This window comes from Andrographis paniculata, unplaced genomic scaffold (assembly GCF_009805555.1).
Source record: "Andrographis paniculata isolate CXL003 unplaced genomic scaffold, ASM980555v1 Contig34END, whole genome shotgun sequence".
In the NCBI taxonomy this organism is placed as follows: Eukaryota; Viridiplantae; Streptophyta; class Magnoliopsida; order Lamiales; family Acanthaceae; genus Andrographis; species Andrographis paniculata.
Window position 1 is genome coordinate 1,943,477 of NW_026137567.1, and position 18,342 is coordinate 1,961,818.

At 30.4% G+C, this 18,342-nt stretch overlaps 2 protein-coding genes across 8 annotated transcripts; one reads left to right on the forward strand and one right to left on the reverse strand.

The window, feature by feature from the left end:
- Positions 1-4,256: 4,256 nt before the first annotated feature.
- On the forward strand, positions 4,257-14,692 carry LOC127248579 (uncharacterized). 7 transcript variants are annotated; one of them, XM_051270993.1, is made up of 6 exons: positions 4,257-4,437; positions 7,487-7,586; positions 8,530-8,643; positions 8,810-8,911; positions 9,652-9,712; positions 14,674-14,692. In XM_051270993.1, exons 1-5 carry the CDS (start codon positions 4,349-4,351, stop codon positions 9,694-9,696), a joined length of 450 nt encoding a protein of 149 aa, XP_051126950.1. In that variant the 5' UTR covers positions 4,257-4,348; the 3' UTR covers positions 9,697-9,712; positions 14,674-14,692. The 7 variants fall into 7 exon arrangements, with proteins under 7 accessions (XP_051126950.1, XP_051126949.1, XP_051126946.1 ...); XM_051270992.1 differs by lacking the exon at positions 14,674-14,692 and adding an exon at positions 12,706-12,724; XM_051270989.1 differs by lacking the exon at positions 14,674-14,692 and adding an exon at positions 10,865-10,945.
- On the reverse strand, positions 9,377-12,101 carry LOC127248578 (uncharacterized). Its single transcript, XM_051270988.1, has 3 exons — positions 11,574-12,101; positions 10,366-10,833; positions 9,377-10,030 (listed from the first exon to the last, which is right to left on the reverse strand). Exons 1-3 carry the CDS (start codon positions 11,922-11,924, stop codon positions 9,836-9,838), a joined length of 1,014 nt encoding a protein of 337 aa, XP_051126945.1. The 5' UTR covers positions 11,925-12,101; the 3' UTR covers positions 9,377-9,835.
- Positions 14,693-18,342: the final 3,650 nt, after the last annotated feature.

Below are 18,342 nucleotides of genomic sequence, written 5' to 3' on the forward strand. Positions count from 1 at the left end.
AGCAAGTTTTAGAATATTATAATTTATCAAACAAAAAAAAAACAAAAAACAAAATTTGACTATGAACTGAAATTTCTCCGTAAAAATGTATTTTTTTCATAAAACAAATTATATGCATAATATGAAATAAACTTTACACATAAATATGTAATTTTCTATGAAAAAAAAGTGTAATTTATATAAAAATATTTATTTAAATTAGATATCAAATTATAAATTTTTAAAAATAGTGTAAATATTTTTTAAATAAAAAAATTCTAAAATTACACAAGTTTCCATAAAAAGTGTATTTGTTTTGTGAGATTGTTGAAAAAAAAAAATTATGTGAAATATAAAAAATTGCATAAGAAATAAAAAAATAATAAATGTGAATAGTATATTATTTTTTAAAAGAAAACGTGTGGAAAGAAATATAGAGTGAACAAAGCGTATCCTTTTTCTCAAATATAAATATATATATATATATATATTAGATAGGTATAATGCTAATTTATAAAGTAATTTTAAACTTAAAGAGTATATAATAATATTAAGATAAAAAAATATTATAATAAATTAGTAAAACCAATATAGAGTAAAATTTTTAAAATAATAATAATAAATAAATAAAATAATTGTATTAAAAATAATATAAAATTTTAATAATGATTATCTAAATTTACTATTTAACATAAAAGAGATTAAATATAAAATAATATTTATATAATAAAAAGAACTAATCAAAATAATATATAAAAATAATTAAATTATTCTATATTTTTATACCAGATTGTGATATTTTCTTTTCTTTTTTTTTTTTGGATCGTTGGTCTCCGTATCTACTTCAAATAATAGAGATATATTCAAATTATTAACCATAATAAATATAAAAATATAATTTTAAATATAAATTAATATAGAAATTAATTGGGGAACAAATAATACAAATAAATTATACAAAAATATATTTATTAGTCTCTTATAATACAAATATAATGACATTTATGGAGTAAATTATACAAATATAAAGATATTTTTACTATTTAGTATAATGACGTAAAAGACAAATATTGTCCTTCTGATGAGACGGAGGTAGTATTATATTATTAATAATTATTAATTTATTATTAATATTAATATTATTTTTATTTTAATAGAAATTTAAGTAATACTACATTTTTAGTGATACGGTATTTAAGAAAATATAGTTCAATACGTTAATAATAGTATGATATGATATTATTTTATTATTATTTTTTTTATGTGAGGAGTGGTTTCGTTATTTTTAAAATAAAAATTACTTTAAAAATAAATAAATATGATTAAAAAAAATTAATGTATGAATTTAAATATTTTAAACATTATTTTTTTAATAAAATATATATAATATAGATATCATTTTGTAAATAATTAAATACAAATTATTTTTATTTATTTATATTGACATGAACTAATTTTATAAAAAAAAAATAATATGTTTTAAATATAGATAAAAATATTTATTTATTGGAGAGAGATAGATAAAAATATGGGTAAACTGTTTTTTTAATCCTGACCCCTTATCATTTTAGTCCCGTAAATGGAGCCTGTCGCAAACTAGTTCCATAAGTGAAAAAATTTCGTTGTTTTAGTCCTCCGACGCCAGAGACGCCCGCGTGGCTTGCCGGAGGCTTCGTATCCATGTTAGCGACACCTGGTGGACACATGGATTTTATTATTTTTTTTCATTTTTTTAATTTTTTAAAATTGATTTTAAATTTTATTTGCCTTTATATTTTTTTTATTTAGTCCAATTGAAAAATAATTAAAAATAAAATAAAAATAAATCCATCCGCCTGTGTCGCTGACCTGGCGGGAAACCTGAAGGACACGTGGCTTCTGGCGAGCCACGCGGGCGTCTCCAGAGCCGGAGGACTAAAACAACGAAAATTTTTCACTTATGGGACTAGTTTGCGACAGGCTCCACTTACGGGACTAAAATAATAAAGGGGTCCAGTTACTGAACTAAAAAAACAGTTTATCCTAAAAATTTATATTTGTTAAATATGTTTAATATTGATAAGTTTATTAAAAAAATATAACATATCAATTATTATAAACAGACTAAAATAAAAATATATATATATCAACTTAGTACGTACTCCCTCCATCCCGGATAAATTGTCCGGATTACTGTAGGTACGAGAATTTAGGTAAAATATAGTAATTAGTAAGTAATTACGAAATGTATTCTTAAAATTATTATTGTATAATAAAAATAATTATAAATTAAAATTAAAATAACTAATAATTTTATTAAGATTAAAAAATTATAAATTATGAAATTTAAAATGTGATCAAAATGTATAATTATATTTTTAAAAATTGAACGGACAAATTATTTGAGACGAAAAAAAATAGAAAAGATGAACAATATATGTGGAACGTATATAGTATATAATAATACTAATTATAAATATATATTTATATAATATACATTTTATTTAATTTTCGGAAAAGAAGGTAGTTCCGGTTACCGAAGAACCGGTGGTTCCAACCTCCGGTCCAAAATAGATTGGGAAAGTATAATCTGACAATAAGAAAGAAAATAAATCATACAACCTATCAGAGGTATAGCTAAGCCTGCATAAGGTATGATTTGATTTGGCTTATGTATCTAAAAAATTCAATCTAATTTTTTTTCAAAACCTATTCAATTAATTAAAATAAACTTTAATTCTACAAAAAAGTCTTTTAGATCTACATGTCTATTTATATATATAACTTGATTTAATATATAAAAATATTACTATATTTAAAAAAATATTTAGTTGTGATAAAAACTGAATATTATAAGAAAAGTATATATGTAAATAGGAAATAAAATATTTTAAAATTTTATACATTTAATATAATAGTAAGAATTATAGTATATAACAAAATAAACTTGTTTAAATAGTTCGAATTAAAATTATCAATTTCTTTTTTTTTGAAAGGTCAAATTGAAATTAAACCTTTTACGATTTTAATTTGTATTTTATTTCGATTTCAGTTCCGTCGATTTAGTTTAAAAACTACGAATTTTAGTTTACACTGTTAGTTTATAATTATTTTTAAAAATTTTTTACTTTTAATTTCAATTAAGAAAACTGTAATTTTATTTTATTTAAAAATATATATTTTGTGTAAAAGGTTATATAAATAATAATAATAATAATAGTAATAATAATAATAATAATAATAATAATAATTAGATAGATTATCACAAGATAAGAATTAATTACGATAAATAATAATATAATAAATCTGATCAAATATAATATAACAAAAATTTATAAATTTAAAATTATTATTATTAAAATAGAAAATAGGAATAATAATAATAAATATATTTTTCAGAAGGAATGTATTTTTAATATTTTTGTTAAAATATTTGAATTATATATATATATATACAACTATATTTCATATATTTGAAATTATATAATACAATAAAAAAATATTTAATCCACAAATTATAAATTCTAATGAAATTCAGATAAATCAATAAATAATTCAATCAAATATTTCAAAAAAAATCATATAAATCAATAAACAAAATCAATTAAACTCTACATAAATTTTATAAAATTTGTAAATCCACTTACTTTTTAAAATCTAAACAAATCTATTAAAATCATAATAGAAATGAAGAATTGAATATACAAGCAAAAATAACATATACAAAGAGTGTGTTTCTTCAGTCCAGTTTTGGACTGAATTACTGTGCAATGAGTGGTTGGACAGACACATACAGTTTGTACCTTTTTTCTTTATTTTTTTTAATTATAAATATAAAATAAAATTAAAATTTAATAAAATATATATTTGAAAAAAAAAAATTTATAATAAAAAATAAAAAAATATATATAGATATAATATAAATTTAGAATTAAATTATATAAATTAATACACATATATTATTATATTTATAACCATCAAATCAATACACATCAAAATATTAATATATATATATATATACTTTTACCAAAAATATCATATACAAATTAGACACGGCTAGGATCATTAGTGTATAGGATCAGGTACGACTCAAAAATTTTCGAACCTATTTTTTGAGACCCTAATACAATTTTTTGTGCCATACTCAGATTGGGATTGAACTTCCAAACCTTTCTTATTTTTGAGTCTTAATTTTTATCACCTCTAGTCTTTAGGATAAATTCGTGTCCAACAAATTTCGGGTCTGGGTATAAAAATTCGGGTCGGGCCTTATGCGGTGGATATGGATAAGTTATATTCCAATAGAAGAGTGGATGAGAACAGTCGACAATCGTCCATCGGATTCAACATTCACCCAAGTTACGCGTTGAATTGTTGAAGAATAAGGAGGATGTTGCCTGATTTGGCACTGCCCATTGCGACCGGAGGCGTTCCGCAGCTGTCTTCCTCCAGTGTTCATTCTTCTGCTGTCGGTTTCAGGTAAACTCGGGAAATTTATGGTATGTTCGATTTTCCTGTCTTCGTAGTCTTTCTTACATTTAAATCGAGAATTTCGTTCGTTTTTGTTGTTTAGATTTTCCTTGGTCATTGGAAATGCATGATAATTGGTATTTTAGGGTTCCGTATATTATGATCAATGTGAGGTTGTTGTTATTAGTAGACAGTGTTAAAGATGGGAATAGTGTGCCTGTGTGCTGATGATGGCGGGTGGATTTGACTGAAGAATTTCATACTTCAAATGCCTAATGTATGATGGTTTTGAATTGGGGTAAAATGTTTTTTTTGAATTGTTAGAAGAACCAGATTGTTCAAATATTTGATATGTTCATGTTTGTATATATGAAGGACCTCATTGGATATGAGAAATGAGTTAAACTGAACAAGTATTTTGATTTGTTGAATAACTCAACAAGCAAACACAAGTACGTCGATGCAGCTTAATGAATTGAGTACCAAAAAGTGTGTTGCTATTTGTTTTTTATGCTAATTGTGGATAGGTTTTTCTTGGAATCATATATTAGCGAAAAAAGAGAAAATACTACTCCAATTAAATTTAAATCAAATAGTGTGGCTTTTATTTCTAAAAACAAAATGTTAATCCACCAAGTTCTTAGTCTTTGAAAGTTATAACTAACAACTTTGTCTTCAATGTGGACCTTAGTTGTCTTTGTAGGGCTTGGTCAAAACCATTGTTCATAAACTAGGGAACTGCTTGTTGTTCTGTTTGAGAATGACACAGGAACGCCTTGATTAAATTAGGGATCAACTCTTGTATTGTTTCCTTTACGATGAGGTCTCACTAATAGTATTTCTCTTTCCAACAAAGTTGTTTATTCTCTTGATGATATTGCTATAAACCATTTAACCATGCAATTAATATGAATATGTTCCATTTTGATCAATTTTTGCATTAATAGGTAACATTTAGTTTATAAAAATTTTGTATGCATCCATTACTTACTTTTATTCAAATATTTATTTTTCTAATTTTATTTTTAAAGATACCTATTGTGTTTTGGGGAAAAACTTAACCCCAATGCTAGCGGTCAAGTTCTAAGCAAGGGCCGAAGGAAGCTAACAATAGGCAATCATCCCGGGCAGAATCAATCCAAAAAAGTTTGTCTAGTACAAATTTCTCCACCCATAAGCTTTGTGTTGTTGTCAGTGACACAAATTTTTATGGGACAATTATTGGTTTGAATACTTTTCTAAAACTATCTATTTATCGTTTATTTTGGAATAGATAAAATGCAAGAAATGATATGTTCGATATTTTATTAATGTACACAACAATTTTTTGTTTGTAAAATGTCAACTTTAAAGTGTTAAGATATGCTGAAAATGGAACACATTGTATAATTGTTGTATACATAAATGGAGTCAACTAAATTTGTCAAGAGAAAAAATCATATTTGTCAATAAATAAATAAATAAAAACAATATTGAGTTATTGAAGCTTTAGTGGAAATGACAACTATAGTAAGTACTATACAAAATTACCCATCAACCATTTGGAATGCAACGTTCATAGCATCTAAAATTAGGCCTTAACTACTTTACCAAACCATTGAAAAATATTGAAGTATAAAAGTTAAGACAATCGTCATTTCATAGCATCTAAGAGTAAGCCTTTAAGTTCTCTACCAAATTTTCTTTGAAGCATCATTATCTAACAGTCCCAATAATTCTATCATTGATTGAAAACTTGACTCGTTAATGGTCTTTGAATATATAGTTAAAGCTCGAATAGGATCATGTTTCGAGCCTTGTTCAAATTAATGCCCAGTTCTTGAAGGTCACATTAAAATAGGGAAGTTTTCATTAAGGCAAAACTTGAAAGAGACGGCGGCTGTTAAATCCCAATAAAAGATTATAGCGACCCAAAATAATGCAAGAGATATCAACAAGATATCAACATCCTTTACAAGTAAACCAAGAATTATGGCAACATCTAAGAAGATCAGGCTCATGATGCCAAACGGTAGAATGAAAGTACTATTTTTAAAGTTTCAAAATCCCAAAAAAGTTTTGGCAACCTCACTATCACGGGGAATGGGTTTACAGCAGAGTGATAACATATCGTATATGCCCAGTCACGCAATTGCCAGCAACAAAGAAGGTTCTATTCTATGTACCCATGACTCAAAAATTAGAACTAGGCAGCCGAAGTAATCAAGATAGAAAGGCATTGAACCTAAAACAAGGTTACAAGGTTGAGAAAAGGGGAGCTTACTTGTGTCCAAAATACGACCAAAATTTGAACTCCGACATTCTTGTCATTTATCAGAAAGAGGATGATGCTTCGGCGGCGGCCCAGAAATGGGCTAACAGAGGAACGTGATAATGCACAAACATTTTTTCATCATCTGAATTCATCTCCATGGTAAACGAATTTCCAAATTTCTTCAAGAAAGCTGTTGAAGTTCAATGTGATCCAAAGATGGAATCAAATAACCCATTTGCATAATAATTCATATTTGTTTGATTTAAGTTAGTTCGTGCAGTTTTCTTGTTAATATTTGACTTATTATAGAGATTGTAGTGAATGGAGTTTCGACTTTGGAATGTGGTACAACTTTAGTCTATGATGACAAAGATGGTTTATATGAGTCAGTATAATTTTGTTTTGTATAGGTATTACATGAGTTAATATTTGCTAAATAGACTCAAGCTTGTTCATGAACATCTAGTTTATATTAGTTACACCTGAACATGTTCAAATTATTAACAAATGAGCGGATAAAAGTTGTTAACAAATTGAAATGAAAAGATTTGATGCAAGAAATTAATCAAATGTGGACTTGCCCAAGTAACTTAATGAGCTGAACTCAAACATGAGATACTCTACCTGCTTTGGTTTATTGTTTACTTTGTCGGCCAACACACACAAATTTATGATACTCAATTTAAGATTTGGCCATTGAGGGTCTTTTATTGATTACTAGAAGCCTATTAGTGGAATATTCTCATGACTTTATTATTGAAATAATGAATGCTTATCGTACATGGATTTCTTTCTTCATTCAAGGTGGAGATTGCGACGAGGTGACGATCGACGAATGACAAAGTACCAAGCAATTCGTGTCTTGGCAAATCCAAATGTATGCACCATTCAAGGATTCTCACGTGTAATGCAAATATATTGGTTTGATTATGCTCGGATGTGTTTAGGTATGTTATGAGTGATATGCTACCAAGTCGCAGTTACGGTACATGATTAGGGTTTATAAACACATTTAATTCAAAACCATCGACAATATTCACTGTAATATATATAATGTGTGAAACATTATTTATTGGATAAACTTGTCACATGACAATCATTTGGAACTATCCCACACAAGTTCATAAACTTGCTGTACCTGTAGTGCATAAATCTTGTTGGTAGATTTTATTGTTGATTTGTTGTAAGTGATTCTCTTTGGCATTATTCACCAGGCTAATCAAATAGATTTTCGATTCTCATACTGCCAAATATCTATTTGTTATTCTGCTGGTTTCCTTTGCTTATTGGTTTATATTTATTACCTTTGTTTGGTTGTGGTTTGAAACTGATTCGAAATGGAATGTTGATTTAAGTTTTTGTTTAAATAGTATTTTTAACGTGGTGTCTTGTGAAAGGAATTTGTATATCTTTATTGGAAACGGTGCGGGCTAAGTAGTATTGATTTGTGTTTTAACTCATAAACAAACAAATCCAGCTGTCTGTATAGTAGTGTTCGTAAGATACATGTTTTTGTGGGAAAATAGAAAGTTTGCTACCAATCTGAAGGTTCGCTGCCCCTTCTATAAGAAATGGTGTGCACACACACACATTCATAAATATACATAGCAGCCACATATAAGGATTATTTGGTCATATTTTAGATTTCATGAATATTTACAAAGTGATGGACTAACCACATAATAGCATTACTTTCAACTGAAGTGGATGAAATTGATTCATAGTTGTCAGTATGATACATTTAAATTTTAGGTCCCCCGACGAGAAGGTGCAAATTAATTTGACCTTTCTAAATGCGCTATTCCCTTCACTAGTAAAATCATCTTCTTTTCCTGTCTGTTTTACAGACGTCTCCGAATAAAGGAAGTTCAAGCAAAGAAGTGATTATGGTGGATCCTTTAGAAGCCAAGAGATTAGCTGCAAAACAGATGGAACGGGTCCAAGCAAAAGAGAAATTAAAAGTAAGTGAAATTTTAATTTGGAAATTTGTGGTCTATGGATAATCAAAAGTTTGGTTTAGGATTCAGATATGAATATACTCCCATGATCTACACGTCAAGATCATAAATAGAGTTACGTCTCATGCACCATACTTGCTGACAGTTTAGTTAATAATCACCACTCCAGAAACAGCGTCGAATTGAAGCAATCAACGGGGCGTGGGCCATGATTGGTCTTACAGCAGGATTGGTCATCGAAGGTCACACTGGAAAGAACATTGTGGCTCAGGTAAAATGCCTATAATAAATGAGTACCATAGTTTTTGTTCGAGTTTCATGAGGATGAGTGAAGAAAATGAAGTAAACTCTTTGTTGATTGCGGACTGCGGAGCATGCTAAGAAAATTTTTAGATATCGAAAATATGAAGCAACACTTCAGCTAGAGCCAGTAAGAGTAGGCCATTAACAGTTTTGTAAACATACCCTTAGAGTGTGTTTACTTTAGGTGATGGAAAATATTATTTTATCCAATCTAATTACATTAAATCCTGCTATACTGATATACTAATTAAAGATAATTAATTCTAACTAAATTGATAGGATTAATTTATCTATGTAATATATATACTGAAATTTATGTTATCCTATATTTAATAGTAAACATCATATTAATTAATCTAATGATTATATAATTTATTGAAATAATCTTAGGAATTATAATACTATCCTTCAAAGTAAACACACTCTTAATATATTCTATCATATCAATCATCACTTTATTTATGTCAATGGTTTGATCACAGGCTGCTACATGTGTGGATGATAATTTATCTAATATTTTTAGGAAAAGATTATTTAGGTCCCTCCAGCATAGTGGTTTAAGAGTTTAATCCTTCTGAAAACAAAATTATCTCAGCTATGTTCATAGCCTTTTCTCTAATACTCAAAGAATGTTCTATTACAATACACAGAATCCGTTTGGGTTTTATATTTTCTTGTATTTTACTTGTAACATTTGTTGTTGTGCAGTTGTCTGGATACTGGGATGCTTTTATCGGCTTCTTTTTCAGATAGGCAACGGAAAATGCTGGTACGTAACCTGATGGCTTTACTTAGACATGAATTTATACTTCATCTGCAGTGAAGTTCACAAATAGAAGTCAAAACGTATGATTAATTCATGCTTGTGGAATTACAGAAATATGTTTATAAATCATTTGTTCTCGCTAGCAAGTTGGTCCTCAATTAGAGCTTGAGCCCCTTTGACAAGTCGCTCCACGACTTGGCCTGCGGGTATTATCTCATTGATGAGGCCGATACCCTGCCCTCCATACATGACCATGCTCTCGATGTCTCCTGTGGTCGTCTTGTTGGGCACTGTCCCAGCAAAGCGTCGTATCTCCTTTTCCTACCATAGATAAAAACACAGACTGTTTTAGGTCATTTCCATTCGAATGAATCAAATAAATAGGAGGTGAGTTTTGGAGTTTTGAAAAAAAATTCAAAAAAATAGTATAGTAGTACTCTCTCTCCGTCCGGTTCTAAGGGTCATTGAATTAACATTAAAAATATTATTATATTTGTATAATTTTTTCTACAAATGTTCTTCTATTAGTATCTGATTGAAGTATTTTTGCAATTTTTCTCAATTCATATTACGTCTTAATATAATAATTAATATTCAAATATCAACACACAAAAAATAAATGAAACCCTCGGAGATATGATGTTTTATTTGCTCACCACTCCATGGATGATGGAATGACCGATCACCGGCTGATCGCTCTCGTCCACATCTCTGGAGAGGCTTCTCCACTCCTTGAAGAAGGGAGTTCTCAAGACGCGATGGGGTGCACCTGGCCACCTCGCGCGTCCAAATACATCTGTGTACTCGGTTTCGTCTAGCTCGATCAGTTTCCTCTTGTAGATGGGGTGAGCAAAGCTCTCCTCCGTTGCTAGGAACCTTGTGCCCAAAGCTACGCCTTGGGCGCCTAGGGCTAGTGCTGCCACATAGCCACGCTCGTCAACTATTCCCCCGGCCGCAATTACTGGAATATTGCAATTGCGGCTGCGGACGAGATCCACCACTCTTGGCAATAGTGTCATTAGTCCAACCTGACCGATGACATGGCCCCCGGCTTCGACTCCTTGGACCATTATCGCGTCGACCCCCACATCAATGGCTTTTTCTGCTTCATCCAAACTTCCAACCTGACCGATTTCTTTTTTGATTAAATTTTAGGATACAAGAACTTTTCAAGAGGTCACCCGTTCTGGTATTTTTCTCGTCCAAACACATCACAGCTATTTTTTTCAAGAAAAAAAAAAAAAAAAAACACATGTAGTGGTTATAAATTGAATCAAAGTGAATACAATAGTATTTGATTCTATTTGTAAAATTATTTGACTATTTGATTTGTGTTGAATTGTAAATGATGTTCGTATTCGATTCAAATTTATTTTAATATTATTTGATTGGAGTATTCCATTTGAATTTTTAAAATATAATTTTAATAATATTATTCAGATTTTTAATTCAAACTATGTTCGTTTGCATCTTATTCTTCGATTCAAAATTTTATAGTTAAAATTTTTTAGAAAAATACAGAGTGATTATAAAAAAACACACATAATGCGTCTACTATTTTTACCAATGTGGCACAAAATTACTTTCTTCCTCTAACGAATGTAAAACATCATATAGTATAGTTATTGTTTAATTATAGTATTAGATATTAATTTATATAAAATTTAAAAAGGTATTTTTAATTTTGCAAAAAATACAATATTTTATAGTATTATTATTATTATGATCAAATTAAATATTAAAATTTTATATTTATCTTTAATTAATATTCGAATAAAATATCGAAGTATCTAGATCAAATTCATAGCATAAAATTCCAAAATAATCTAATAGCACAAAATCCAACGAAATGAGGAGATAGTACCTGAGAGAGAAGCCTAACGCCGGCTCGATGAGCAGCGGTGAGGAGACGTTGGGAGCATTGGCCCCAATAAACTTGCAAGACTGCAACTTTCTCGTCGAGTATGGCCTCGATGTTGGCTTCGTGAGGGAAGGCCAGAACCACACCCACTCCGAACGCCTTATCCGTCAGTTCCCGAGTCTTCCTTATTAGCTGCCTCACATAATCCGGCGCCTCCCAGTCAGGGGCTCTCAGGAACCCCAGCCCGCCGGCGTTCGCCACGGCGGCCACCAGCTCCGGCCCCGAAATATCCGGGCCCAACGGCGCCTGCACTATTCCGTACTCAAATCCCAGTATCCCTCTCCACCCCGCCATTATTTATCACCAAATTATATTAGTGAATTTAAGAAATGGGTCTTCTCGATCTTCTTCTGAGGGGTTGAAGAAGATGAAGACGGTTTTGTTCTTCCCCACGTCTCTCTCTCTCTCTCCAATTATAAAAGTAAATGTTTTTAAAGGGTTGGATTGACGGGTGGCGATGACGAGCGCAACGACGTAGTATTTTCAAGGGAGTGTTGGACTCAAACTTTTCTTCTCGCAATTAGAGCTATTAACGATTGGATTTGGTTTGATTAAAGCTTGTTCACAATGTTGTTTAACGAATGAGTTCGAATTTTATTCGCCAACGTTTGGTTTATATAATATATTTATTATAAATATTATATATATATACATATAAAATTAAATATTAATCTAAAAAATATATAAATAAAACAATTTTAATTTTTTTAATTTATATATAAATTTAAAAAGTGAGACGAACAAGCTCAACAAGCTTAATCGAGCTTAATACGAACGCGAGTTCAAACAACAAAAATTATTAATGAGCCGAGCTCAAACACTATGAACGAGTTCGAAAGCTTAACGAACGAACATAGGCCTTGTTCGCGAATGTTAACGAACACTTAAAATTTGGCTCAACTTGGCTCGACTCATTAACAAATCTATTTGCGATTAGGTCAGTCAATGGGGTCGGATGATATGATCGGTCCGGTTCTTGAATTTTCAAATTAGAATTTTATTTCTCAAGATCCGAAATCGATTCGTACGAAACTTCTAATGTCATATTTACTTTTTGTTGGTATTGATTTTATAGGAACTCTTAAAAGCCGATGGAGGAAGTATAAAAATATTGAGCGGATCCAATATCATCGGATCTAATTCAGTTTAGATCCAATTCAATACAAATTAGATTCAGGTTTTGACCAATACATACAATTTATCAAAATTTTATAAATTCAGTATTTTGATACTTTCTCCGTCTATATAATTTGTCTTTATTTTTTATTATAATTCGTCTCATATAATTTGTTGTTTTTTCTTAAATATAATTATATATTTTAATCGCATTTTAATGTTAAAATTTATAATTTTTTTTAATGTTAACAAAACTATTTAATTATTTAATCTTAATTTATAATTACTTTTACTATATAATAATTATTTATACTAATACATTTTTTAATTATATACTAATTATATTTTAACTAAATTTTTGTATCTACAATAATATACTCAAATTACATAGGACGGAAGGAGTATAATTAACAATATTTCAATTCAAGTATAAAAAATAATCTAATTAACAATAACATTATAATACTCTTTTTATCCCATTAGAGTTGACTCATTTTGACTTTAATATGATAAGAAATTTAATTAGTTAATAATATTGAATTAAAAAATTATTTTTCATTTTTTTTGTGAGTATTATTATTGTAATTTTACATAATATATATAATTAAAATAAATATAAAATATGTGTTTAAAAATTTTAAATATTATATCTCAATTAAATGTATATAATGTTGATATAATTTTATAGAGGATAAAATTTTAAATAACACAAATAAATAAAAAAGAATATTTATTTATTTATAATTAAGATAAATTAATTCTATAAAAAATGGAAAAGTTTTACATATAGGTAAAAGTATTTGTTTATTGAGGAGAAATAGAAAGTTTTGAGTGAGTTGTATGATGTTACACGTATTATGATTTAATTAAATTGATTTATATTTTTTTAAGTATATTTAAATTCAGTAAATTTTACCAAAAATAAAAACACGCTCCTCCAAGTGGAACAAATAAAAAAGGAAACTGAGAGGATTAAAATCAAACTGAGTACTAAATAGACAAATTAAACCATCTAACGTTATATACAAAACTTATATAAATTTATTAATAAATAATAATATATAGTACTTTGTCCATTCAATTTTTTCCTTTTTTTATAGTAAAATTAGGTTCCACATAAAAAATACTTTATGTTATTATCATATTATTATTTTTATATAAAAAAATAAAGATAAAATTGTCTTTACATACATCATTTTACTATATCTCAATAAAATAATAATATATTTAAATTCATATACCAAAAATAAATAAGAAGATTAGGTCACATGCAACAAAGATACCATTTAAAATATCTCTACACTTTTACATCATATTATCTTTCCTCCACATCATATTCTCTTTTTTTCAATTCAAAAAAATATATATATTTATGTTTATATTAAAATTAATTATTTTTAAAATAAAAAAATTAAAAATATATATCAATATAAATAATGTAAAGAATAAAGTTTTATATAATAAAATATATAAATATAAATATTATAAAAAATTAATAAAACAAAAAATAAAAATCTTATTTGTATCTTTGCATAGATACCCATCACATTTTTGTTTAAAAAAAAATTAAATTGCTGACCAGTCAACTGACCTCTGTATATATAAACATTGGGATCTAAATTATAAATACAAATCCGATATCCATATAAAATTTCAAAAATCCAAATCTAAAAAAAAAAAAAATACAAAATAAGGATTGGATCTTATGCGAACAAATCCAATTGATAGGCCTATTCATATGAGAGTATTTTATTTTTAATGTAATTTTAATTTATTATACATACAATTATTCTTTGTATTAGAAACAAATTGTGTGTATATATATGGCAAAATAACATAAAATTCTCATGTGGTTTTACAAAATCGCTGAAAACCCCTTCTTCTAAAATCTCAAAAAAACTTACTTGTGATTTCAAAATTGTTGCAGGAAAACCCCAATTCGTTAGGACTTAACGGAGAGTGTATCTCACGCGCTTCACAAGCGACTTGTTGTTTAGAAACTGATATATTTCACTGTGAAGTTACTAAAATACCCTCAGACTTTAATATATGTATTATTCTCTCGTTCACCTTGTTTATTTCACCCTATCTTCTTCTTACCCAAAATTCCAACCCTCGCAGTCACCGATTGAAGTCCCACGCCGCATCTACTCTGTCGGGGCCAGAGCTAGGATTCCACAAACTTTGGGTATCTCCAATTTCAACAGTAGTTGATTTTATTTTGTCGAGCTTTTGTAAATTGGTGTTTATTTTTTCTGAAATTTCTTTCTAAAATCATGTTTGATTTTCTCAAATCGGGTTTGGGTTTTCTTCAGTGAGATTGCAATATTGTTGTGGATCTAGTATGAATATTGAAATCTTTTCGTGAATCGGATTCTCGTATAGGCGTGTGTCTTCAGCGATGTTGCAATTTTCTCCAATCTCTATGTGTGCCGATCTGATATGCGAATTAGAGTTCTTTTTTTTTTTTTTTTTGGTAATTGGTTTTGGTAATTCATTTGGAAACTCAAAATCCCATTTGTACGTAATTGGTTTCGGCAATACTGTAATTTTTTTAGAATCAATTTTGTGGGTGATTGGTTTTAGTATTTCAGCTAAAAAATAAACTCCTGTAATTTTTTGCACTGGACTACTTAAATCGGACTGGATCTTGTTTAGGATCTAATTCCAATCTTAAATTTGTAATTTTTGCGGCACTTTGCATCGAAAAGGAGTGAAGTATACACGACTGACAAATGGTTTATTTGGAAGGAACTGCTTTGATATGTTTGTGTCTTTTTAGAATCATTTTTATATCTACCATTGAATTTTATCAGAGATGTCATGTAGCGGCTCCAAATCGAAGCCTAGGGGGCGAGGAAATGTTGATCTAAGGTATCAATGTCCACGATGCAAGTGCGGGACTGCTGCGGCAATCCGTATTGTCGGTCCAACGAAGGAAACACAAGGAAAGTTATTCTGCAATTGCCGCCTTGGAGCCTGTGATTTTTTTCGTTGGCTTGATCTGGTGAGCACTCACATTGGGGAGTGGAGCAACGATGGTGATGAAGTGGGCGAGCCGGAGGTTCAATCTGCAGCACTTGATAGGGAGCAACTAAAACAAATAAAGATGGTTGTGGATGAAACGTCTCAACTGAAAGTGGTTGTGGGAGAACTAGGCCATGAAATAAAAGCCTTGCGAGCTACACTAAGGTACATCAAGGTTGTTATGATTGGTGCCATGTTGCTTAGCATACCGAAAGTTTTGTTTTAAATAGTTGGTATGCGTTCGACGGTTCATCTCCTCTCGTCTTGTGTTCTTTTAAATATTGGCAAGAGTGCTGTTTAGTATTAGAAGTGTTGTACTAGTAGTAATGCAGACACTGAAATACAGTTTTCAGATTTGTAAAACCACACTGGAATGCAGTTTCAGATTTGGAAAACAATTATTCGTAATGCTCCATATAAACTGCCCATTCGTGTAAACTGGAATGTCTCACCTTGCCTTGTTTGTTTTGTTTGTAGGTTTGGTTTATTCAGATGGATGTTCATTGTTTTGGTTTAGGTATGAGTAGTGTATGGTTCATTTCACATAATTGATCATCGAATAGATGCAAAAACTATATATGATGGTGTTTTAGAATATTTTAGAGAGCAATGAGACAAAATAAAAAGAGTATGAAATTTATTGGTTGTCATGTGGAACAAACAATATAACCACAGAGGCCAAATATGCATTAAGCCGGCATAGAACGTAGTGTTTACATGATAGTTCAGTTATCCTATCCAACAAACAACATAACCACACAATATCCCGATGACCCTAAACACAAAACGATCGCAAGGATAATAGCGCTTGACGTGTCTACATAATCCAATACCATACCACCAAAGTACATAATATGAAAGTACTAAATACCAAATACCAACATAATATGAAAATAGTCCGGAACTAGTAGGCATCTATCCAACAAACAACATAACCACACAAATACCAACATCTCGCCCTCACGAAAGACCACTTGAAGATCCACCCGTCGAGGGTGGTCTACGCCCTCCCAGCCTAAGTGAAAACCTAACGCTTCGGAGCAACGAGGATAATGTATGACGTCGAGCCCCTGTACTTATTTCTGTTGTCCCCGATGGACCCTACAAATGATTATACTTAAAAATGGAATTTTTGGAACAAAAATTCGAACACGTATATCTATTTTTCATAAATTAATAAAAAAAAAGGGTGCCGCTCACGTACCGATTGAACCTGAGATGTCTGCGTCGCTGGTGTGGACTCCGACGCGGGATGGACGTTGGAGGCCGCCTAACAAGTAAATCGGAACAACCAAAAAAAAATAAAATGAGTTTCAGAACAAATATATAAGAGTCCCAGATATTGTACTTGTTCTTGAGGGTGGCGGTTAACGGATGTCTCTCTCGATAGACCTTTATTCGAACTTTTTTCCTAATGCGGAGATGCGAAAGATGTCAGTGATTCTTCCAAGACAAAAGTGACCTAAATAAATTAGAATAATGAACCCAATACACATACCCGAGGCTGTGGATGATCACTCTTGCAGCTTCGTCTATTGTGTCCTTGATGATGGCACTTTGAACAAGTAGTCTTCAAACCCTTTCGAGATGGTTTACCTTCAGTACACTCATTATTCGCGTCATGGCGGCGGACTTTCTTTGGACGACCACTTCTAACGTTCACAACCGGTGGGGTGACTTTTCCTAGTGTAGATTCCTCAAATTTGTGCATGCCTGAGGCGGGGTGGATTGCATGGCTGTAAACAGCCATGTACGTCTCATTTTTGAAGCAGTCGTCAATATAGTGTTCGACAGATAGTCGTTGATACTCGATAGCGGCAACTCTGTGGCAGCACGGATACCTACTGATCTGGAACATATCACAGGTGCATACACGCCTATTCAGCTAACAACATGGTTTTGACTGAAATGCAGCACCTCATACTTGTCATCGCCTCCCCAAGATGGAAAAACAATTACGACTCACTTTTCGTTGGCACTCAACCTTCTTCATAATCTTTGGACATACAGTACCCTCAAATTTATCAATCCTCAACTTCTTCAGGTGAATACGAACCATTAATTTCCGGCGAATCCACTCAAACATGTCTATGATCGGTAGGTTTCGTGCCTCCAAAATATAATGATTGAATGACTCACACATGTTATTCACGACCGCGTCGCTCTTTGTCTGTGTAGGAAAAAATGCTCTTGCCTAATGATGCTGCAGAATCTCGCGCAACCAAGTACGTTGTTTCTCCCATACCGGTAGCCGCATCATACTTACGAATTTTCCTCAGAAATTCCTCATGTTTCTTTATATTATATGTTGACGCTACCCTCTATAACAATTGCTTCAGTTCCAGCCCCTTAAACCAACTCTTGAAGTTTTTGTACATGTGCCGCAAACAAAATCGATGTTCCGGCGCTGGTGCCCGCTCAGCAATCGCCTCTACAAAACCCTTATGTCGATCAGAGATAAACGACCACTCCCCTGTCCTCGAATCTCCTAGGTCTCTCAATAAGCGATCCAAAAACCAACCTCATGTTTCGTATTTATCAATCTCCACAAATGCGAAGACAATGGGGT